This window comes from Talpa occidentalis, unplaced genomic scaffold (assembly GCF_014898055.3).
Source record: "Talpa occidentalis isolate TD23 unplaced genomic scaffold, MPIMG_talOcc4v2.1 talOcc4.7, whole genome shotgun sequence".
NCBI classification, from domain to species: domain Eukaryota; kingdom Metazoa; phylum Chordata; class Mammalia; order Eulipotyphla; family Talpidae; genus Talpa; species Talpa occidentalis.
In genome coordinates, this window is record NW_023605083.1 from 22,771,436 (window position 1) to 22,797,000 (window position 25,565).

General features: G+C 38.4%; 2 protein-coding genes across 11 annotated transcripts in view; one reads left to right on the plus strand and one right to left on the minus strand.

The window, feature by feature from the left end:
* PLGRKT (plasminogen receptor with a C-terminal lysine) overlaps positions 1 to 20,336 on the plus strand; it is a 65,357-nt gene extending 45,021 nt beyond the window's left edge. For both annotated transcript variants that reach the window (XM_037492815.2, XM_054689632.1), the window contains exons 3-5: positions 12,732 to 12,862; positions 13,428 to 13,537; positions 20,012 to 20,336. In XM_037492815.2, the coding sequence (XP_037348712.1) occupies positions 12,732 to 12,862; positions 13,428 to 13,537; positions 20,012 to 20,133 (363 nt within the window). In that variant the 3' untranslated portion in view covers positions 20,134 to 20,336. The remainder of the gene's footprint in view (positions 1 to 12,731; positions 12,863 to 13,427; positions 13,538 to 20,011) is intronic.
* Positions 1 to 25,565, minus strand: part of CD274 (CD274 molecule) — a 214,385-nt gene that overhangs the window by 120,904 nt on the left and 67,916 nt on the right. The gene's annotated exons all lie outside the window — the stretch shown is intronic.

Consider the following 25,565-nt stretch of genomic DNA (forward strand, 5'->3'; position numbering starts at 1 on the left):
TCTGTAGATAAAGCATCACATTCACCTTGGCCTTCTACCCTTCTCTGTCCATTGTTTCCCTAAACAAAAAAGTTTTGGTCCAGGTAATCTCAGATAGCACGCATCGTGGAAAGGCACAACTGGTTGCAGGAGTCTTTTCTATGTGATCTTAGAAGTGCCAGGTAACTTACTTTGAGGGCATCTGACCATGTCGAAGGCTGACTTGGCCATCATCTCTGTGCTCTGCAGTGTAGCAGATCAACTGAAATACAGCCACTTTGCCCCTTTCTCTCCAGTCCTTCCTTGCACTATTATCTCTAGTGAAGTATCTGTTATGGGGTCCCTGGCCCTCAGCTTTAATGACTTCCTGGTAGGTCACCTGCTTTCAATTCTTTGCTACTTTCTGTGCCCTTTCCAGTTTGACAGGATCCTTGCAGACTTTCTCCATACCCCTTAGCAGTGTGGCTTCTCTCAGGTCTATTCTAAGCTTACATATGCCTTGCAATCAATTCTATTCTACTTTAGTTTCCCCTCCCCAGAATACTTACAAGGAGGGAGGACCACCATGCTCTCTGGGAATCCCAAAATTTCCCTGGGGTTTCCACCACATCCCTTGGGTCTTCAATCCCTAAAAGAGGCCAAGCATCCAAGCCCCACCTTTATATCTAAAATCTCATTCTCCTCTCCCATTACTGTCCCAAAAGAAAAAGAAGGCATGGAGGGAAAAACTAAGTCAGATTATTTCTTATTCCTCCCTCACTGTGGTTTACATAGTGAATTCTGTGCTTGCTGTCTTCTAGGTATTGCTAAGTCAAATGCCAAATACACAAAATTTGAGAATAAAATATTTTTTCTTGCTCAATAATCTTGACTCTCTCATAATAATGGACGTGGCCTTTCAGATGGCTGCTTCTTGGGTTTTGTAAAACCCCATTCAGAAATTCAGTCTCTTCAAACAGCTGGGACTACAACAAACTAAAAAGCTTCTATACAGCAAGAGACAATAACCAAGATGAAGAGACATCCTACAAACTGAGAAAAAATACTTGCATGCCACACAACTGATAACAGACTGATATCAAAGATGTACAAAGAGCTTACACAGCTCAACAAAAACAAAATAAAGAATCCAGTAAAAAAGTAGGCAGAAAAGCTAAAAATACATTACTCCAACAGACACATGAAAAAATGCTCAGCATCACTTATAATGAGGAAAATGCAAATCAAAACTACAATGAAATATCACTTCACACCAGTAAGAATGGCTCACATTAAAAAAAACTAACAACAACAAATGTTGGCGAGGATGTGGAGAAAAAGGAACACTTTTACATTGCTGGGGGGAATGCAAACTGATGAACCACCATGGAAAGCTGTGTGGAGGATCCTCAAATTACTAAAAATGGATCTTCCATATGATAGAGTAATTCCACTCCTAGGATCTACCCAAAGGACACAAAAACATTAATTCAAAAGGAAACCTGCACTCCTATGTTCACTGTGGCACAGTTTACAATACCTAAGATATGAGAACACCTAAATGTGCAAAAACAGATATGGTATATATACACAATGGAATACTACTCAGCAATCAAAAAACACAAACTCATGCCATTTGCAGCAACATGGATGGAGCCAGAAGGGATTATGTACTCCATCCAACTGATAAGGGACTGATCACAAATATACACAAAGAACTCACACAACTCAACAAAAACAAAGTAAACAATCCAGTCAAGAAATGGGCAGAATTTAAAAGACATATTTCAAACTCCCATATGTGGTTAATCATTACCAGGCCACTAAGGTTTATTTACTCCTTACCAAAGGCCACCTTCTTCCATGGCTGCAATACCTCAGAGGCCATAAGAGACCTTAGTTAAAGCCAGGAAGAGCATTATTGTTATGGAAATTCCAAACCAGGAGAGCTAATGGGGCTTAGATGTTGGGGTTTAATGAGTGAATGGGGTCCTTGGGTTCTCTCTGAGAATGGTTTCGGAGAGTCTTTCATTCAGTGGCACTCTGCAAGTAGCTAAGGAAAAAGATGTTTGCACAGACACAAACAGGCAAAGGTTGCATTTTATAAGGTCAAGTTTATTAGGAAAAGGTTAAAGAAGAGGAGACAGGACAGACACAGGTGGTCAGTCTTGGGAAAAGCCTGCCTCTTTCCACAGTAGGAGTCCTTCAATTATGTTCTATGGTGGGTGGGGGGGATTCATTCTTCTGTGAAAATCTATTGTGAACTCTATCACTTCCAAGATCTCTTTGGGTTAATCTGTTCTGTAATGACTGGTGTTTCTTTGTAATGATGGACAATTATCCATAATCCCACCTATAGATTTTGATCCGGGCCTATAGATTTCCTTATCAATCTGTGCCTAAAGATTTTCCATTGGCATTTGAAAGACTTGTTAATCATTTCTACCTCCACCTTTAGTTTTTGGCCTTGTGAAGCTTCCATACTAAATTTTCTACTCTAAGCACCATCAGAACTAGGGCTGTGACCAGGAAACTCATGGCCCTGACAGGACAGAGAGGCACCCCTGGACACAAAAAGCAACTCCCCAGAACCTACCCTTGTCCATGTCCTCCATCACCTCCTCCACAAAGGTCCCGGAGACAAGGCTCCTGGCCCAGGAAACTGCATTCACTACCTCTGATGATCTGGTAACGTTTAAAGTGGTACAAGACAATCTGCAGTTATCCACCTACTGTTAATACACTCATAATCAGTTAACATCTTTAAGATACTTAATCCTCATGCTAGTAAAGACACCCTAAAACTTTCATGAGAAAATGATAATTCTATGCTTAACTGACTTCTCAAATAAAACATGTACCCTGTTGATAGAGTTCTCAGTTGGGATTGTGTTCTCTCTGAATACCAGTAAGCCCTACAATAGTGGCTTCAATGAAACCCTGCTTATCACCTTAATGGTGGCTGCAGCTTCCACCTACCTTCCTAATCAGTTGTGTTTAGCATATAGGCTTCCTCCTATGATCCTATCACCTATTCCCAGTGTACATTTCAGGCAGGAAAAATACTCAAGCCATTGTATAGTTACAAAAGTTAGCAAGAGCTTAAGTCTTTATTGTAAAGGTAGACATGTTCATTACACTAAATTATAGCAATCAAAATAAAGTTGTGATCACCTTGTTCCCACAACCCAGAGTTTTACAACATAAATATTTGCTGAATAAACTTCTAAGAAAAGCAAAGGTTTGCCAGAAATCTCCACAAGTATGCTTATGTCACACTGGCCAGAACTATGAAACAGATACTGCTACTTACAAAAGACATGGGAAATGTTTCTAGTGCTTACAGCCTAGAGAATGAAGAGAGGCAAGGGAAAGGATCCGAGGGATATAGTGGGACAGAAGAGGCCTTGGAATCCAACAGACATAGGTAGGAATGCCAACTCCAGCACCTGCCAATGTGTGTGCATGGCACATTTGGTTTTTCTCTTTAAAAAAGCTTCCTTGTTATATTATTGTTGTTTAGGAACATGAATGCCTTTTGATTTGCCAATAAACTAAAGGCACAGACTCGCCTATGCCCTTAACAGTGGTAAGCCACATCTGCACATGTGCTTTCCAACATTTACTAGACAAGTTAATTGAACTAATTTGCTTTATTTCTCTGTAGAGGATAAGAGCACCCACTTCACTGGACAGATATACCACCTGTATAAGATCACCAAGGCAAAGAGAAAAGCTAACCTCCTGTTGGAAATTTATATGGCAAAAACGTAGTTGCTTTGGAGGACAATCTTGCTTGTGGATTCTCTTTTTGCAGTGACCGTGAACCCACAAAAATACCTTCAAACCTGAGTTTTATGAAGCATTTCTCTAACTGGTTATACTAGAAAAAAAAAACATTTGAAAGCACTCCCTCTGACTCTTCCATAGCTTTGGTAAATGTTTCGTTTGCTTTTGCTTTAATGGATTTCCACACTGTTATAATTTGACAATAATGAGTAGACCCTCTTAAAATCAGACAATCTTGATTGTCTCAAAGCTATATTCTCAAAGCTATATTTGAACTGAGTGATTGTTGAATTACTTCTTAATTCTAAGTTACACTAACCCTCCAATTCACCACATGAAACTCAGGTAATGTGAGTTTGTTATGAACACAGGCCAATCAATTACTTGAAAATGAACTTATTTGAATTTAAAACTTTATCATCTATCTAGAAAGGATATTTATTGAGCATATTATCATTACAGACTGTGTTGAATTTTTAAATGCTAAAATAGAAGGCAGTAAAAATGAGAGCCAAATGCACAAATTGAACACACTAAAGAGAAAAAAACATTATTTTTTTGTGCTGTCTTTATGTTAACAAAATACTCCTTCACAATTGTGAGATTCTACTGCTTTCTCCTTTAACATTTTGGTTTTTCTGAATATGTGTGTATTGGTGCATGCACACGTGTGTGTGTGTGTCTGTGCATGTAGCTGAACCCTAGACATAGAGAATTCAATCTCAAATTATTTATTCAAGTAACAGATTGCAATCAATCAATCTATCTCCTGAAATACTCAAAGGAAAGTCAGAAAAGTGAGCTGCCAACTTCAGACATAATGTATATGTCTAAATGAATGCATTAAAATTTTTAATGTTTACCTACAGAATGCAGATAAAAATGTGAGCTGTATACCTCTGTCAACAATCTATTACACTTTCATGAATTCACATTGCAGACACTAATTAATTAAAATATAATCATATTTAGATTAGAAGTTTATTCAGGAAATATTTATGTTGCAAAACTCTGGGTTGTGGGAACAAGGGTGATCACAACTTTATTTTGATTGCTATAATTTAGTGTAATGAACATGTCTACCTTTACAATAAAGACTTACACTCTTGCTAACTTTTGTAAGTATACAATGGTTTGAGTATTTGGAGAGTAATTTGCAAATGTAAAAGGATAAGGAACAGTAGATAGTCAAGTGTAGGAAAAGCGGAAAGGATGACACTTACTGGCTGGGGGGCAGGTGGTTTAGGGTGGCAGGGGATAGAGGTGGTAACTCCAAGAGGGTTTGGAAAGGGTGGAGCTTGGACCATTGAATGAAGTTCTAAATGGGAGCCTAAGCCTATAAAAGCTTGTAGAGGCAGACAGGGAAAGCAGCCTGAAGTCCAGGACTAGTAAACAAGCTGGGGACCCTAGGTCACACAGCTCTAATCTCCAGAGAAAAGCTGAAACGCTTGGACAAGAGACACCTGGTCCAAGATGCAGGCTCAGTCCTTATACCACCTGCTAGGAATCGGGCTGATAATGATCCAACTTCCCAGAGGGATTCCAGGACAGCCGGACGAAGTTGTTAAAGTATGCGGACGCGATTATGTCCGCTTTGTACTGGAAGTTTGTGGCAGTTCAAACTGGAAAGGGGCTAAGAGAGCACAACATCTTGCAATCCCATCTGGACACTTCGCAGGTGAGAACTCTAGTCTCCATAACTTCACTTTTCACTGGTTGTGGTCTGACTGCACCCAGTCAGAATTGTGACACCCAGGTATGGCTCCAGAGTTCCCTGGCTGACTATATTCAACAAGGGCTGCTGTGACAGAAGAATATGGGCTTTTTCCTCATAATTTGCTTTCCAATAAGGGTCTCACCGGTGGTCTCACACAAAGAAGAGAAAGCTGACTGAACACCAAATAGCTACACCTAAAATTCACATGGTGCTCTTCAATATCTGCAGCCAGAGAGACAGAACCGGGGAAAATGTGTGTAGGGGCTGTTAAGTGGCGCTTGGTGGGGACAAACAGAGGAGAGAAGGCTGCCAAAAACCAGGTGGAGGTAGGAAACTCTCTGAGTGCCTCAGGGTCTGTGGGCCAGACGGCAGGGATGCTGGATGGTAGGACAACTAGATAGGGCATTTCTACTTGAGGAGGCAGCAAGGAGGAGTGAGTCTTTATCAAGTGTGTTTGCACAGAAGGACATGAGGCAGAATTCAGAAACCTCTGCTAGGTAACTGTGTGGTAAACTGGAAGAGTCTTAGATTTAAAGACTCCTTGGAGGAGGAGGAAGGGAGGAGGGAAGTCTGGCTTTCCTGTACTCCAAGAAATGCTTCCCCCTTTACCTTAATTTTAATTTATTTGTGTACTTCCCCAGAGGAGAGGGCCTAGCTTCCCACTCTTTGAATTGGGTCTTGGAGTTCATTTGTGTGAGAGGGGCTTGAGGAGAAAGAAAAGGGCCTGAATACATACCAGAGAACTAGAAGGGAGTCAAGGTAAGTTTGCCTTTTAGAAAAATTCCACTGATAATATGACTGACACTTAAAACCTTTGGAAGCTGCAATGGATTTTCTTAAAAAGTCAGATTTCAGAATGATGATTTCAGATTTGAGAATGATTCCTCAAATCTGGAATGCTTTTGAAAAATAGATGTAAAGCAGTTATAAAGAAATTAAGTAGCAAGGGGAACTTTCACAGTTAGGCAAATGTAAAATGCAGTGGGTCACAATTAAATTTTGATAAGGGAAACACAATTGTGAATATTAAGTGTTCTGTGTTTAATTGCATATATTATGATCAACCACAACTATATAATATAGGCTATATGTGAATGATGTATGTATCAAGTGACTGTAACCTCATATAAAGTCATTGTGCACATCACAAGCATTTACTTCCCCTTCGTGGGTCTCAAACATGATTGTGATTTACTTTACTTTCTTACATTGTTGGTCAGCCATTGATTTATGCAAGATATACACAATTTTTATAAGATGAATTCAAGAGCACCACAGGGTCTAGAAATTTAATGATTCAAAGTAGGGAAAGGCAGAGTTAAGGGATACAGTGGGACAGAAGAGGACTTGGAATCCAACAGACATAGGCAGGAATGCCAACACACAGGCTAATGTGTGTGTACTAGGTCAGAATTAAATTTTAATAAGGGAAACACAATTGTGAAAAATAAGTGTTTTATATTAAATAACATTCATGTTTGGAGTCTTTTTTGGTACTAAAACTTAAAATTGCATAAGGATTATACGTGAAGTTAAGGAGAGAGTTTACATGACTGAAAGTTTTCTTTTTTTTTTTAAGATTTATTTATTTATGCATATACGAGCCAGGGTGTAGGATCCAACCCCAGGGGTGTAGGATGTAAGAGGATTCACCAGAGACAGAATGGGGAGCAGAACAGGCAGACCTACTGAAATACACTGCTGAGGGGAGCAGTGAGTGAGACAGGAATGGTCTGCTGAGCCACGTGGGTCAGCTTCCTGGCCAGGAGCTACAAGGGCTGCCTATAGCTTCATAGTGCTGACTTAACCTCTTGTGCCAGCAGGGAGGCCCCTGAAAGTTTTCTTGAGGTTAAGGAACATAGGTCAATTTATTTATATCCCTCAGACCACACTACAAGAGATATGGAAGCAGTCAACGATGTCACTGACCTGAAGAACTTAAGGAAAATGTCAGCGGGTTCCTGCAGGTTCTCAGCACAGGACACAACCTGCATATTTGCCCATGCTGGCATGCTGTTTAGAACAGGCTTCCTTCCTAGGGAGCACTCAGAGCTTGCATAGCGCTTGGCCCACTGCTATGGAACTAAAACCATACAAAGTACATTAGTCAGTTCACATGCAACACAACTGATACTAACCGCTTCTTCAAGTCAGTGACATTTTGGTTCCTGTTCTTTTAACCCATCTATTTATTTAACACTATTAATATGGACCAAATACCCTGAGGAAAATAGAGAAATGGATGCATGAGGGGTGTCGTCTTCTCTATTTCCTATCTATTAGATCATATCAGTCAGAAACTCAAAATTTTAAACTTTATTCTGAAGCATAATTTGCCACCATAGAACATTTCAGAATTAAAAATAACCCATATACTTTCCAAAAATTGCTGTCATAACACAGAGCTTGTTTAGTAATGGAAAAAAATTACTGGCTAAGAAAAATTCATCAGAGGTCAGACAAGTGTTTTCCATGAGCAAGATGATTTCAGAGAAGTCAGGGAAAATCAAAGTGCTGTGATGGAACAGGAAGGTGACTGAGGAAAGACAATGGAGTCTGAGGGTGTAAGCAGAACCATAGCAGTGCTTAGTAATCTCAGCTGCCCAACTAAGTAAGCTGGCTGTTCAGCGATAGAATTTTGCCTGCTCTGATTGGATGTTGAGGCAATGCTTTTCCTTTTTGGCTATGCAGAATGTTATTGTTTTCCTGATGTTCCTTGACATAAATATTCTTTCTTCCTCTGTCCCTTTCTTTAAACTTGAAAATCATGCCATCCTCCGTCCACCAAGATGAAGGAACCTTAAACACGATATTGGAATCTGATCCTAGTTTGCTAGAGGATATGGAGTCAGCCCTGCCTGAGAGTCAATCATCACAACAATCTGCATTAAAGGATGCAAGTCTTAATTCTGAAGAACCTAAGAAAAATCTTACAACCGTACTAAATGAAGGCGAAAACAATAGTCTCTCAGAATTAAACAACTCGGTCTTTGATAAACAGTCCCGTAAAAAGAGGCAGGCTCCTATTTCATTGAGTTCAAAGTGTTGTAATGTAGGTTGTACCAGACGAGAGATTGCTAGATTCTGCTGAGATGAAGCTAATTGTGCATTACTCATCTAATGTTCACATGTATTCTCAATGACATGTTCATGATGATCTGTCACCCCACTGATGATTAGGATATGAAAAATTATATTGGCATTTGGGCTTTTCACTTGTGCAAGAAAATATTCCTGGCATTACTGTACTTTCTGCTAAAAATACTTTTCATACTGGAGGGACTTCTGCCTTTTTCATTAAAATTATAATTATGTTATTGTTATCAGTGCTGTTAAAGTCACAATAAAATATCATTTTAATCATACACAACAACTCAAGAAAAAATTTGAAAATAGGTATGCCTAGCAAAATGCTATTCTTGTGGTAGTGAGAAAGAACAACTCTATTAATGAAATCTGTATTTGATAAATTAAAATATTCCCCCACTCTTTTTCCTCCAGCCTAAATTCCCAAAATCATTTCATGGCTCAATATTAAGAAAACTATTTTAGTAGTAAATGAAATAAATAAAAATAACATACACAGTATATCTAACACTAGGTACATTAATTAGTTCAAAATATTTTTGTTGATATTAACTGTTAGAGCAGATATAGAAATAATCATCAAATGGAATTTTGATTGATCTTAAAAGATTTTTTTCTTTTAAGATATTTAAAGGATTAAGTAAGTAATTCCCATATTTCAAATTCCCAAACGTGCTTAATCATTAATCACTACTCCTTACCAAAGGCCACCTTCATCAATGGCTGCAAAACCTCAGAGGTCATAAGAGATCCTGGTCAAAGCTGGAAAGAGAGCTATTTGATATGGAAATTCCAAATCAGGATAGCTGATGGGGTTTAGATGTTGGGGTTCAGTCCTTACATATTAACCCAAAGAGATCTTAGAAGTGATAGATTTCACAATAAACAGATTTTCACTAAGGATTGAATCCCCCAAAGAACACTGTTGAAGAACTCCCGCCCTGGAAAAATGCAGACTTTCCCCAAGACTGACCAACTATGTCTGTCCAGTCTCCTCTTTTTCCTTTATCCTTTTTTTTTTTTTTAAGAAAACTATTTTAGTTTTCCCTCTAAGAATGGTTTTGAAGAGTTTTCCATTCAGTAGCACACCACAAGTGGCTAAGGAAAAAGATGCTTTGCATAGACACAAACAGGCAAACATTGCATTTTAAAGGGCAAGTTTATCAAGAAAAGGATAAACACATGCAATTTGCAGCAACATGGATGGAGCTGGAAGGGGTCATGCTCAGCGAAATAAGCCAGAAAGAAAAAAAAAAATACCGGATGGTCTCACTCATAGCAGGAATCTAGAAAACTTAAATAAGGGACCAGGAAAAAGAATAACTATAAGAAGGAAAATATCAAAATCAACAAACAACTATGAACCAGAGACACTCTATGGGGGGTGGGGGCGGGGAAAGGAGAGATTGGGGTCAAAATAAGGGGGTTGTAATTGTATGGGGAATATAAAAATGAAATTTAAATAAAAAACAAAACAAAAAAAAGATAAATGTCCCAATCAAATGGGACATTGAATCTAGTAAATTTAGTTGGAGCCACATGAACTCAAGCCCTTTCAAACTGGAATTCTTCATTTAGTTCTACTATTTATGATTCTCTAAAGTTAGCCACATAGAGAGGAAAATAGACAACTCAGTTTCATGTTACCCAAGAACTGACCTGGGCCTATAGATTTTCTACCACTGACCTGGGCCTATAGATTTTCCCTATCAATCTGTGCCTTAGGATATTTCCATAGTCGGTTTAACACCTTGTTTTAATAGAACTACACACTGCTATCATTTGACAATGATGAGCAGACCCTCTGAAATCAACAACAATCTAGAAATCAGAACTACTCTCAAATGGTGTTGGGAAAACTGGACCAGCAAAAGTATGAAACTAGACCACTACCTCACACCATGCACAAAAATCAACTAAAAATGGATAAGAGATCTGAACACAAGACCTGAAACCATAAAATATATAGATGAAAATATAGGTAAAACATTACAAGACATATCTCTCAGTAACATTTTTAAAACTCATCCACCAAAGCAAAGAAAATGAAGGAAAAGATAATCACCTGGGATTATAGCAAACTGAAAAGCTTCTGTCTAGCAAAAGAGATATTAACCAAAACAAAGAGACACCCCCGTGATTGGGAAAAAAATTTTGCACTCTATACGACTGATAAGGGATTGATCACAAAGATACACAGAGAACTCACAACTCAATAAAAACCAAGTAAACAATACAGTCAATAAATGGGCAGAACTTAAAAGATACTTTTCCAAAGAGGAAATGCAAATGGCTAACACGCATATGAAAAAATGTTCAACATCCCTCATAATCAGGAAATGCAAATCCCTCGTAATCAGGGAAATGCAAATCAAAACCACCTTACACCAGTAAGAATGGCACATACCAAAAAAACTAGCAACAACAAATGTTGGCAAGGATGTGGTGAAAAAGGAACATTGCTGGTGGGAGTGCAAACTGGTCCAACCACTATGGAAAGCTGTGTGGAGGTTCCTCAGTCTACTGAAAATGGAACTACCATATGACCCACCAATTCCACTCCTAGGGCTCTACCCAAAGGACACAAACACACTGATTCAAAACAACACCTGTACCCCTATGTTTATTGCAGAACTATTTATAATAGGTAAAACTTGAAAACAACTCACATGCTCAAAAATAGATGACTGGATCAAGAAGTAGTGCTGTATACACACAATGGAATACTATTAAGCAATCCAAAAAGATAAACTCATGCCATTTGTAGCAACATGGATGGAGCTGGAAGGGATTATGCTCAGTGAAATAAGTCAGAGGAAAAAAGAAAAATATCAGATGATAATATTTATAGGAGGAATATAGAGTAAATAAAAACATAGGGTAAATAAAAAGTAAAAGCCAAAACCTGTAGGCACCTATAGATTTGAGGCTTAAAGCAGGGGAGGGGGAGGGAAAAGGGATCAAAACAGGGTTGGGAAGAGCACAAGGACCATGGTGATGGTTCACAGGTGAACTGCTGGTGGGAATTTTATGGAACTACACCTGAGGGGAGAAATCAAATACTGTAAAAATATGTACAACAATGTAAAACATTAATTAATTAATGAAAGAAAAAAAGAAAGAAATTCAATCTTTTTGTGTTCTGGATTATATCTGCTTTCAACTCCAAAGCAGTGAAAGTTAATACTAAATGGTGAAGGACTTGAGGCAAAAATGAAAATGTGGCAAAGAAAAATCTCTATTGATGTCTCCAAATAATATCTTTCTGCCATAATATATGATATGGACCTGTTACTGCAAATGGATCTGTTAGGGGGAAAAGGATGTCCTAAGCTAATTCCATACAGGCTTTGTGGACTCCGCCCTCACTCCAGACCAAAACCATCAGGACACTGGGAAAGACAAATCCCATCACCACCAAAGGGAGGGTGGCTGGGACCTGAGGGTGGAGTTAAGCAGCCAGGTTTGGTATAAAACCAGACACATGGGCCTTGGGGGGCTCCTCTTGGCTATCCGCCAGCTCTCAGCTCTCAGCCAGCTCTCAGCCTGCCATTGGGTTTACAGGTCAGCAGAATGGGTAGGACGCATTTAAGACTTTCTTTCCCTATTTTCTCCCTGAGTTGTACATTTCCTCATTTCCCTTTCCCTTGTAAATAAACCTTTTATTAACCTTTTGTGTGTGTCTGCAGTGGTGTATTAATAAGTCCTTTTAAACGCGTGGGTGAAGACCCACAGCCAGGCAACCCGTTTTATATCGGGGCTGCCCTGTAACAGATCTATATTTGGAGTTAAGTAAATATGGAAGGCAAAATTACTTCAGTGCAAGTTGTAGTAAAGTCCAATAAGATGTATGTGCATTCACAAACATATAGATCTTTCCTTACATGTGATATAATAAGCTGAACATATTTTTGAGACTTGAATAGAATCTCAGAATTCATGCAGGCAAGACCTCCTGACACAGAAAAATAGTATCTATCCAGATTATTTTCGGGAAGATTTCATTGCCATGGTGATGGTTAGGGGTAGCTGCCAAGATGTTTTAGTCAAAGGCTACTGATACTAAGAAAAAAAAAATCAAAGCAATTGAAGAATGAAAATCCATCAGAAAAACAGATTATTAACTTCATGCTCAGATTCAAAAGATGAGTAACTCCTTTTGTCTTTTATTTTGTCTCAGCTGGAAAGGCAGCTAACGATGCAGAATGAAATGAGAGAAAGACAAATGGCCATGCAGATTGCTTGGTCTCGGGAATTCCTCAAATATTTTGGAAGCTTTTATGGCATTGCAGTCATCTCTTTAACAACCGGGTATGTTTGCCATTTACTTTTAAATTTCCTTAAATAATTTATTTGTGTGTTTGTAATTATATTATTATTAAGGTGTCCAATATAGGACATTGGTCCAACTAGTGCACATAAACAAAGGAACCACAAATAGTTTAGTCCTTGGGGTAGAACCAGATTAGTAACAGAAAATTCTGCCTTTAATTTCTTAGGTTTCTCCTGACCTTTTCCCCATTTTCTAAGTTAGAAAGAGGATGACTTGACACTAAGATAGAAGCAATCTCCTAAAAATTTATCTCCATAATCCCTTGATGGTAAATATGAATACTTAACTATTTTTAAATGAGTAATCTGAGCCTCAATGTCAAATAAAGATGAACAAATCAGAGACCCTGCCTTACAAACTGCAGAATCTCATGAATAGTTATGGATAAGGAAATCCTATTTCCATAAAAGATTCAAATGAATTAAATAACTTCTGAAATGGAGAACTTTCTTCCAAAAACCAGGTATGCTTTTAAAACTGAGTATATGGATATGTATTTGAAGGTTACTCCTTGATATTCATTCATTTTTGTTCTTGAAACAGAGCAATAAAAAAGAAGAAGCCAGTCTTCCTCTTCCCTATTGTTCCATTAAGCTTCATCCTCACTTACCAGTATGACATGGGCTATGGAACCATTCTACAAAGAATGAAAGGTAAGTCTTTGATTAAGCCACAGTCTCTATTTCCTGATTCATTTTCTGGTTCAAAGATCTCCTCTTTTTTTTTTTTTTTTTTATAGAGGCATGTTTTATTTATTTATTTATTTATTTATTTATTTATTTATTTATTTATTTTATTTGTTTGTTTGTTTTGTTTATACATGCACTGGGTACAGTCAGAAGTGCGGGAGGTTGAGAGAATTCATCAGAGCCAGAGCGGGGAGCAGAGCAGGCAGAAGGACTGAAGTACACTGCTGAGGGGAGCAGCGGACGGCAGGAGAGGTCTGCGTACCATGTGGGATCCTCCTCCGGTGGCCGGGGAGCAGCCGGGGATCGAACCGGCGCCGCAGAGGCCGCGGGCAGCTTCGCAACCCAGCGCTCAACCGCTGCGCCACCGGGGAGGCCCTCAAAGATCTCCTCTTTATGATCCCTTGATTTATGAAGATACCCCCAAACTCCCAATGATCAAAATTTCTATTTCCTCTCAAAAAGTTGTATGCTTTTTGAGCTCATACCAGTTTACAAGAACCAACTGTCAAATTTTCAGGAATTTTGTGAGCTTATTGTGAAATACAATCATTGTTAAAAATTAAATTATATAAACTTACAATTAAATAAATTACAAAAATAAATTATATTAAAAACAATGGTAATAAGTAATCATACTAAGTTATATATATCTATACTCTTAAAGTTATGAATATCTATTGTATATGTATGGTGACATAATAAAATACAGATACAACTCTGACAGATACAGCAATGACAGTCCATTGGCAGCTTGAACTTGGTCATAGTGAGAATGTTTACACCATGGAAATCTACAAATGCCAAATAAAGGCTTAACTTATTATTTTGTTAACTGTTTTTAGTAGGTTTGGGAAACTTTTGCCTGCAGGCTAGTTTTACTGGAACACAGACTTGCCCATTCATATATTAATTGTCTATGGCTGCTTTCCAAGACTAAGAGAGTCCAGTCATTGCAACAGGGTCGTAAGGCCCCACAAGTCTAAATATTTACTGCCTGGCAATATAAGGAAGTTTGTCAACTCATGGTTGAGACTTAAGAAAGTGATGAAGAAAAAGTTAATAATGCAGATTATGCTTAAAAATTTTATTGTATCCCTAGCCATTACATTGTGAATAGCATAAAAATTTAAAGAAATGCTTTCTCAGTATTTAAAAACTGTTCCATGATTTTTGTTGTTGTTGCTACTGCTGCTGTTAATTTTTTTGATGTACCATAGTTTTACATCCGTGTTAGTGTTTGGAAAGTATAGGATTTACCCCCTCAGGTACAGTCATCATAGCTCTCCCACCACCAAATCACCCATAGTCCTTCACCACAGGCCATTATGCTTTCTCCCCTTTGACCCCCCTCCCTCTGTCTGATTTAGCAGAGTTGGTCACATCATTCTCAACTAGTACATGTCCAACATGTCATTGTTTCACTTTTGTCCTACTCATCAAATATAAATGAAAACACCAGGCATTGCTCAGGTTGGAAGTATATTCTCTTACCAGCTGCAACCATAGGCTTGCTGTGAACATTAGAGTTCAGCAGAGCCTCCCTGGTGGCACAAGAGCTAAGCACCATACTATGAAGCAATCCGCAGCCTCTGCATCACGAGTTCGATCCCTGGCAGGCCAGGGAGCAACCCACATGGTGGAGTAGACCTCTCCTGGCTCGCCCACTGCTCCCCTCAGCAGTGTATTTCAGTCAGTCTGCCTGTTCTGTTTCCCAATCTGTCTCTGGTGAATCCTCTCACCCCCCACACCTCTGGCCTGTACCCCAGCTCTTGTATGCATAAATAAATATATCTTTTTTAAAAAAAAGAGTTCAGCAAAAGTCATGAAAACATTTTGTGAGTCAAATTGGTGCACAATTTATGATAAAGTATATTGCACATTTTATTATGTACCAATTGTGTGCTTCATATATGTCTTATAAGTAAGATTTATAATAAGCTTACAAATCTAATAAACATATATATATATATATATATATACATACACACACATATACATAAAAATGTATTTTCCCTCACACCCTTTGGAGAGCTGGTTCTTAAATATTCACCAGCATCTGTCACAAAATCTTGACTTTTACTGCCCTAGAAAATAGCACTGTTGCCACAGAAACCATTCCTAATCCAGGAAAATAAAATTGCCGTGTAACATAGGACATCCATGTCTTCCAAATTCCCATCAACTCGCTGGGAGCTACATTCTCCTTAGGATCCTTGTGTCCCCACTTCTTGAGCCTTTTACTCAGAATATATTAGAAACCTCTATCCTAAGCCTTTATTTTGCCATCTTTTCTCTCCTGGACTATCGGCTTATCAAACCATCCTTTAAGCTTTGTGGAGACTGGTTCTGTATGGGAAAAGAAGCACAGACTCCTTTGCAGGTATTGGGAGTAGAGAAGATTGTAATTCTAAAATTTTCCATTTGAAAATGGAAATACATTTTCTACATAGAAACTGTTATAATGTCCTTTGGGGTTGGCACTTCTGGTATCATAGTCCAGCTCTATGGTGGTTTTTTTGCTGATGATTTAGAAATTGATTTATAGCATTACTACTATGAGAAAATATACTTTACCATTTATAGTAAAATCCATTTTAAGTTGGAAACTACACAACTGATTTACTAATGTTAAAATTCATTTCCATAGGGCCTCCCCGGTGGCGCAGCGGTTGAGCGCTGGGTTGCGAAGCTGCCCGCGGCCTCTGCGGCGCCGGTTCGATCCCCGGCTGCTCCCCGGCCACCGGAGGAGGATCCCACATGGTGCGCAGACCTCTCCTGCCGCCCGCTGCTCCCCTCAGCAGTGTACTTCGGTCCTTCTGCCTGCTCTGCTCCCCGCTCTGGCTCTGGTGAATTCTCTCACCCTCCCACGCTTCTGACTGTACCCAGTGCATGTATAAACAAAAAAAACAAACAAACAAACAAATAAAATAAATAAATAAATAAAACATGCCTCTATAAAAAAAAAATAAAATAAAATAAAATAAAATTCATTTCCATAACCTTAGTTTCACTTTACTCATCTCTGTATCATTATCACTATGTATCATTATCTATGTGTCATTACTTATGTGGACATTAGAATTCTCAGTACCACATAAAAATTAATAAATAGTACTGAGAGATGCCAACTCTGTAACACAACATTCACTGGAACATATTACTAGTGGAGAACAAGTTTTTTGTGCTTTTTTTTTTTTTTTTTTAAAGATTTATTTATTTATTTATACAAGCACTGGGTATAGTCAGAAGCATGGGAGGGTGAAAGAACTCACCAGAGCCAGAGCGGGGAACAGAACAGGCAGACTGACGAAACACACTGCTGAGGGGAGCAGCGGGAGAGGCAGGAGAGGTCTGCGCACCATGTGGGACCCTCAATGGCAGCCCGGATCGAACCAGTGCTGCAGAGGCTGCGGGCAGCTTCACAGTCCAGCACTCAACCGCTGCGCCACCAGGCAAGGCCCAAGAACAAGTTTTGATAGGAACATTTTGTTGTTTTTTTTGTGGTTTTTTTTTGATGAGTCACATTTTTTTCCAAGTTTTTTTAACATTTATAATTTTTTACATTTTTAGACAATATTTGCTTCCCCCCACCCCCTCAGATTGAGTCCCCATAGAATTTCCTTCCCCAAGGCACCCATGCACCATCACCACAGTACTCTGTGCTCCTCCCTCTTTCCCTCTTACTCCTCTCCCTCCTCCTCCCCTGCAGTATGTCTCTGGTTTATAATTGTCTGTTTTTGCTTTGTTGCATTTTGCACTGTAATTTTTTTTTTTTTTTACCCTGATGTCTTATTTGGTTCACCTATATTCCTGTTATAAGTGAAACCATCCGATATTTTTCTTTTTCCTTCTGGCTTATTTCACTGAGCATAATTCTTTATAGCTCCATCCGTGTTGCTGCGAATGGCATGAGTTTATCTTTTTTTTTTAAAGATTTATTTGTTTGTTTGTTTGTTTGTTTATACAAGCACTGGGTACAGTCAGAAACATGGGAGGGTGAGAGAATTCACCAGAGCCAGAGTGGGGAATAGAACAGGCAGATGGACAAAATACACTGCTGAGGGGAGCAGTGGGCAGCTGCGCGCCACGTGGGACCCTCGCTGGCGGCTGGGGGTCAAACCGGTGCTGCAGAGGCTGCAGGCAGCTTCGCAGCCCAGCGCTCAACCGCTGCGCCACCAGGGGAGGCCCGAGTTTATCTTTTTTGATTGCTGAATAATATTCCATTGTGTATATATACCACATCTTCTTGATCCAGTCATCTATGTTTGGGCATTTGGGTTGTTTCCAGGTTTTACCTTTTGTAAATAGTGCTACAATAATCATAGGTGTACAGGTGCTCTTTTGAATAACTGTTTTTGTGTCCTTTGGGTAGATCCCTAGTAATGGAATGGCTGGATGTATGGAAACTCCATTTTTAGTAGACTGAGGAACCTCCAGACAGCTTTCCACAGTTGTTGGACCAGTTTGCACTCCCATCAGCAATGTAGGAGAATTCCTTTTTCACCACATCCTCACCAACATTTGTTGTTCTTTGTTTTTTTGATATGTGCCAATCTTACTGGGGTAAGGTGATATCTCAGTATGGTTTTGATTTGCATTTCCCTTATTATAAGAGATGTTGAACATTTTTTCATATGCCTGTTGGCCATTTGCATTTCCTCTTTGGAGAAATGTTTGATAGGAACATTTTGACAGTATATATTTGAAATAATCCTGTTTCAGGTTCATCATAGTCTACAGAATATAAAATTTTAAACTTTCAAAGCATGGTGTGGGGATTTCCAGTAAAAAAAATACACTTCAGAATCCACCAGGAAACTTACCATATTAGAAATTTAGGTTATAACAAATAACCTGTTAAGTTGTGAGAATCTCAAGAAATACAATCCTTACTTGATTGAATTTATCATCATCCATTCTGGAAACACAATGAGAATTTGCCATATGCAAAGCACTCCCATGGAAACATCTAGTCCCTGGGAACATCAATAGTCTGCCTAATTTTACACTTTTATAATGCTTTTTACTTGCTATTTAAGACTAAGGGGGTGGGGGAAGAAAAGATAGTTGCAGATGGTGGAAATACTATTGCAATTTGAAAACTGTAGCCTGCCATGTTGGGCTTGGTGTGTAAACTATTTGTATAGTTTATATAGCTGAAAAAAAGGCGTGCTTAAAAAAACATTTATGTTCATTTCCAACGAAAGTTTATGGAATGTCAACAATGCATACTATAATATTTAAATTTTTGCTTTTAGCTGTCAATAATAAAATTTGAGAAATGCCTCTGGGTCCAAGAAATTACTAGTTGTTACTGAAAGCAGAATTGTGTATAAAAATGTGTATATATGTGCTTGTATATGTAATGAGTAAAAAAAAAACACTATTTTTTTAACATGTTTAACCTTTTATTTTTATTTATTTATTTATTTAATTTTATTTTTATATTCCCCATACAATTGCAACCCCCTTATTTTGACCCCAATCCCTCCCCTCCCGCCCCCTACCCCCCATAGAGTATCTCTGGTTCATAGTTTTTTGTTGATTTTGATTTTCACTTTCTTATAGTTATTCTTTTTCCTGGTCCCTCATTTAAGTTTTCTAGATTCCTGCTATGAGTGAGACCACCCGGTATTTTTCTTTTTCTTTCTGGCTTATTTCGCTGAGCATGATCCCTTCCAGCGCCATCCATGTTGCTGCAAATTGCATGTGTTTATCTTTTTTGAATGCTGAGTAATATTCCATGGTGTATATGTACCACATCTTCTTGATCCAGTCATCTATTTTTGGGCATTTGGGTTGTTTCCAAAGCTTAGCTACTGTAAATAGTGCTGCTATAAACATAGGGGTGCAGGTGCTCTTTGGAATTGATGTTTCTATGTCCTTTGGGTAAATACCTAGGAGTGGAATTGCTGGATCATATGGAAATTCTATGTTTAGTAGGTCCAGAAATCTCCACACAGCTCTCCATAGTATTTACAAGTGCTTTCAGGTCAAATATTAGCTTTCCTAAAATACTACAAGTTTTAGTAAAGTTTACTTTCTCTTATGCCACATGATATATTAAGAGGCAACAGGGAGAAGTATCTGGTTTCTCTACCCTGAACACCTTCAAACACAGCCAGTACTTATACTGACTTTTCTACAAGGAAAAAAAAAAAGTATTACTGGGTCTTTCTCTTCTACTTATTAAAATGATGTTTATCTATCAAAACCTTTAACATCTGATTTTTCCCTCTGAGTCTTCAGGATTCTGTACTGTGTTTCCTTTCAGAAGTCACCTCTCCTAAGGGCAATGGGTAAAATACTTAACCTTGAAATTAAGGGGCATGCCTCCACATAGTTTTACAGCTTGTCCCTGGAACATAAAAATTAGACCTTCTTACAAAACATGGATGGCCCTTTTGTTACCTTCTATATTTCTATACTTTATTTAAGGTGAAGCTGAGGACATACTGGAAACAGAAAAGAGAAAGCTACAGCTACCAGGAGGAATGATCACATTTGAAAGCCTTGAAGAAACCAGGAGGAAACAGAGTAAATTCTTCATAGATAAATGAAATCATGTTTACCCACCAAATCTCAAAACACAGAACTGCTGACTTGAATCATAGTTTTTACAATTTTTCAAATGTTCAAGAATTTTATATAATGAATTTTAAGATATTAAAGTATGAGTTTTTATTAATTATAAAATAAAATTTATAACATTTAATATAAAATCATGGAGATACTGTTAATAATTTTCAAATTTCCTGCTTATGTGTGCATTACAAATATCTAAAAATGAAATTGTAAAATTAATAAACTATATTATTTTTAATTCATGGAAACAAATGTCCTAATACTCTTATTTCTCTGCCACACTATCCTACTGAGAAAAGAGTGTAGATTATGGGGAGTAGGGATGAGAAATGTCCTGGGGCAACTCCTACATAATTTCCCAAGTGTTTTTTAAAATGTGCAGATGGAGTCACTTATTGGCTAGGGCATCCAGTGTTAAGAAGACTACCTGAAGCTTGGCCAGCTTTGCTGATAGCTGAGTTTAGTCTTTTATCAGTTAAAGGGTGGAAAGCATCAACAATCCACTGAATGTAGCTCTATCATGTATATGATGATATTGTCATCCATAAAGCATATAAACTCCCATTATTGTTTACTTAGTTGACCCTAAGGGACTGTCCAGGTAGACAAAGGATATGGAAGAGGTTTGACCTACTCCAGCATCCTGGAAACTGGCAAGAATCTGAGGACAAGGAAGAACAATTTGGCCTTCAGGTGCAGGTTTGCTTCCATCCTGTAACAAATAGGACTTGGTAGTCATTTGAGCTTGTAGGGTGCTACCTATTGGCCTAATGGGCAGCTGGGTTTAGAAGGTCACAGGCTCAGAGTATATGAGAGACTCTTTCTGGAAGAGGCCATTAAGTGGCCAGCAACTGGTATTCTATTAAAGTGCAGGACCTAGAAAGACAAGTTGTTGCATCAGAAGCTCATGAGCAAGTACTGGCTAAATAGGTGGCTCAGAGTTTCCAGGAGATATGAGAAGAGGTTACTACCAAATAAGAATCATTTTGTAAGAACAAGTCAATAATTTGTTCAGTGAGTTTTAAAACCTTTATTGTTAGTTTCTATTTTTTTATTAATAAATTGTTAGCTAAATGTTTTCCTGAACAATATGTGCAGAAATAATACTGCACTCCTTTCAAAAATAACATACCTATTTAATTAGAAGATGTCTATAGAAGTGAGATCCTAGCCCAGAGGTCAGTGATTACTTGGTGTCTGTATGTATTCAGGTCATTTAGGCTATTATCTATTCTTTAGAATCCTGAAGCTAAAGTTTTTGTGGGTTCCACAATGTTTCAAAACAAATTTAAAAAATAATTTTAATGAAAGGGTGCACACAGGTAACAAAAACAAAATTAGACAAGTGGGACTACATCAAACTAAAAAGATTGTGCGCCACATTTGAAGTAATCAACAGTGAAAAAGGCAACCAATGGATGGGAGAAAATATTTGCAAATCATATTATCAATGAGGGGGATTAATTTTCAAAATATAATGGACTCATACAACTCAACAGACAAAAAAATTCCCCCACTATCCCAATTCAAAAGTGGTTCAGCTACTTGAATATATATTTTCTGAAAACAAACAAATGGCCAGTATGTTTAAGAAAAACTGCTCCAGGGGCCTCCCTGGTGGCACAGCGGGTTGAGTGTAGCTCTGTGAAGCTGTCCACAGCCTCTGCAGCGCGTGTTCGATTCCCGGCCTGCCAGGGAGATTCCCACATGGCGTGGCAGACCTCTCCTGCCTTGCCCGCTGCTCCCCTCAGCAGTGTCTTCCATCCGTCTGCTCCCTGCTCTGTCTCTGGTGAATTCTCTGATCCTCCTGCGCCTCTGACCTATACCCCCAGTTCTTGTATAAATAAATAAAAAAATCTTTAAAAAAAAAAAAAGAAAAGATGCTCCAAAGCACTAATCATTTAGGAAATGCAAATCAAAATCACAATCAGGTATCACTTCACGCTGTCAGGATGGTTCTTATTCAAAAAACAATATAGATTTTGATTTACAATGTTGCACACATGAAATATTTATAATGTCATAAAGCAATGTATCTTCAATATTATTTCTTTTTTAAAGGACTGGTGTCACTGAAAATCTGGAGAACTTGAAACCCTGTATACCATTGTTGGGAAACAAAATGATACCCGTCATGCCAGGATGGTCACAGAGCAGGTTTTCTAGGATCTGAGCAGACAGGCGGGTAAAGGAGGAGTCCTGGAGATCTCAGTGGCTTTTGCTGGCTTTTATTGAGCTTTACATGCATTGCAGCAACTAGATACGTGGCACGCAGGGGTGCCCAGGGGCCAAGAGGCCGGTAGGCCTCCAAGCCCCAAGCAAGCCTTTACTCTGGGCTTCTCTGGCCTTCTTTCTGGCCTTCTCTCTCCTGCCCCTTTCTCTCTTACTTCTCTTTTGCTTGGACCTCTCTGGGTAACTATCTCCATACTCTTCCCATGGCCCACTGAAGTACACACGACAGCTTGCAACAATGTAACAACTACAGGTACCCCATCAGGCAGGGCAATCCTAATGGTAGGAGGGCAGAAAAGCCTGAAAACCATTTACCCTATAATACCATTACTGTAGAAAACAGTAGGGAGGTAAGTAAAAAAGAAAAAAAAGGAATCATCACATATGAGCCAGCAATTTCAGTTCCAAGTATTAATGCAAAACAATCTCAGGGTCTTGAAGAGACATTATTAATCCCACACTGATTGTTATTCACAATGGTCAAGAGATGGAAACAGCTTAAATATCTATCCACAGAGGAATGTATAAAGAAAATAAGGTATATACATACATGGAATATTACTAAGCTTGAAAAAAGGGAATCCTCTACTATGTCACCACATGGGTGAAGCTGAAGGAGCTTAAGCTAAGTGAAAAAAGTCTGTCACAGAAGGACAAATATTGCATGATTCCATTTATAAGTAGCCAAAAGAGTCAATCTTATAGAAGTAAATAATAGAATAGTGGCTGCCAAAGACCAGAGGGAGAAATGAGGAGTTGCTAATCAACATGTATAAACTTCAATCATGCCACATGAATTGGTTAGAAATTGAATGTATAATATTGTACTTACACAAATAATCATGCTGCATTGGACACTTAAAAATATTTTAAAACAAATCTTTAAGTGCTCTTAACAAAAACAAAGAAGACAACTTGATTATATTTTGTGAAATTTTAGTAACCTCAACAGTATTTCCGGGCCTCCCCGGTGGCGCAGCGGTTGAGCGCTGGGTTGCGAAGCTGCCTGCGGCCTCTGCAGCCGGTTCGATCCCCGGCTGCTCCCCGGCCGCCAGAGGAGGGTCCCACATGGCGCGCAGACCTCTCCTGCCGCCCGCTGCTCCCCTCAGCAGTGTACTTCGGTCCTTCTGCCTGCTCTGCTCCCCGCTCTGGCTCTGGTGAATTCTCTCACCCTCCCACGCTTCTGACTGTACCCAGTGCATGAATAAACCAAACAAATAATAAATAAATAAATAAATAAGACATGCCTCTAGAAAATTAAAAAAAAAAAACAAAAAAACAGTATTTCCAAATAAAAAGCTTTTAAAATTATCACCAGAAAAAAAAAGTGCAAAAAACACCTATGGCGCAAGTCATGCAACTCATGCTGTCTGACAAAAGCCCAGGCATGGGGAAGATTCCTGAAAGGTCAGGACCAAACCTCAACAGCTGACTCCTGCTAGATTCTTCTTGTTTGTTTATGGCTGATTCTTCTGTATGTGACAATTGTTAATATATGCATTTAAAAAGTAAAACTGCTAGTGCTGTGTGACCAAATACTAAATAACTATTTGAGGACAACGGCACTTTGACACAAACAGTACATTTTGAAACAATTGGTATTTCTCTGCTTGGAGGCAGTGATTCAAATTTTGGTTTTACAATAACAAGTGATATGTCACACCTAAAAACTTCTGGGAACTAAAGGCTGTAAACATTCCCAGCCAAGTCTTTGATAGAGATTTGTGGTCTTTTAAGGCAAGGGCCATATGGAGAGGGAAATTCTTTTGCTTTGAAGTTAGAGATAGCAGTTAGTTGACAAGCAGTTAGTTGTGTTTTTTGATTTTTTTTAATGATTAGCTATTTGTATTAAATTAGAATTATGTGATAGATTAGTTATGGGAATAGAAAATTTTTGATTTTTGCAGTAATTATGTTTTTTGATGTTTAAGATTTGGAATTTTCATAAAAATTTTGATTAATTAGTCATTTAGAGTTTATAAGGAAGTTAGCCTTTAGTCATATAAGTTTTGTTGTTTGCTGGTTTTAATATTAACAGAATATTTACTGGGTTGTGGAAAATAAAAGATTGTTATGAGGACGTTTTGTGTGGTAACTGTATTTACTTTTAGAACAAAGTGAAGTGATTATTATCACCTCAGCAAGAGATCATAAGACCCCAGGCTGTTCTTGAAAAAATGCCATGATTGATTAGTCTTTTACTTGAAAGTACACGCTTATGTACTCCCACGGTTTGCTTGAAATGTATAAAAAAAGACCCGCTGAGACCCTCAGCAAGAGATATTTGCACCTCAACCGAAAGTCTGTGTCTCCTCATTCCCTCATCCCCTCAACCCTCCATTTCACCTATGCCTTCTCTTCCTGCAGGGACCCTGACATGACATTTAGCTGGAGCTGGCTTCTGGCACACCAATGAAAAAAATGTAATAGAAACTACAGTTATTTGCTCTGGTTCATTAACTGGCTTAAAATATATAAAAAGGTACTATCAAGTTTGCTTTGAACTCAGTAAGGCCCCAATGAGGAAACATAAGTTAGAGCTAGGACAGAATTTCTCATGAGAGATTGCATTAAACTTAGGATGTCTCTCACAGGAAAAATGCAAAGCTCTGGATACTAATAAATGGTATAAATTCCCATTTATCACTGCCACTTTAGAACTTGAATGAGAGACAGCATTAGGAGGAAATACAAAATGCTACAGTATTGTTTTTGTTGAAGACTGCTGTTGACTGAAAGGGGAAAAACTGAGACTTGGTACAGAAGTCACAGGAAGTGTGACAGCCTGAGGCCATTCCTGCCAGCATAAGGGGGCCTGTTTTTCACTGATCAGTATGCATCAGTGCTTACCCTGTGATCCACTTCCACACTTAGACTGATAGTTCATAGCCTCATTGCTTTCTCAATCCAAGAGTGACATCTTATTAATAAATGAAAGCAACAGGTTTGCTATCCATGAAGAAGAGATAATCTAGATTTACAATATAATTTAAACTCAGCTGAGTTTGAGTTACACCATTTTACTGGGTCTCTCCATGTTGTTATTAAATCTTTTGAGTCTTTTTCTTGTATAAAAAACAAATAAACATCATTTGGTTTTGGAATTTTTTTGGAAGGGTGCTAAAACTCAAAATTGCATGACTAGTTTAGATGAAGTTAGGAAAGAGATTACATG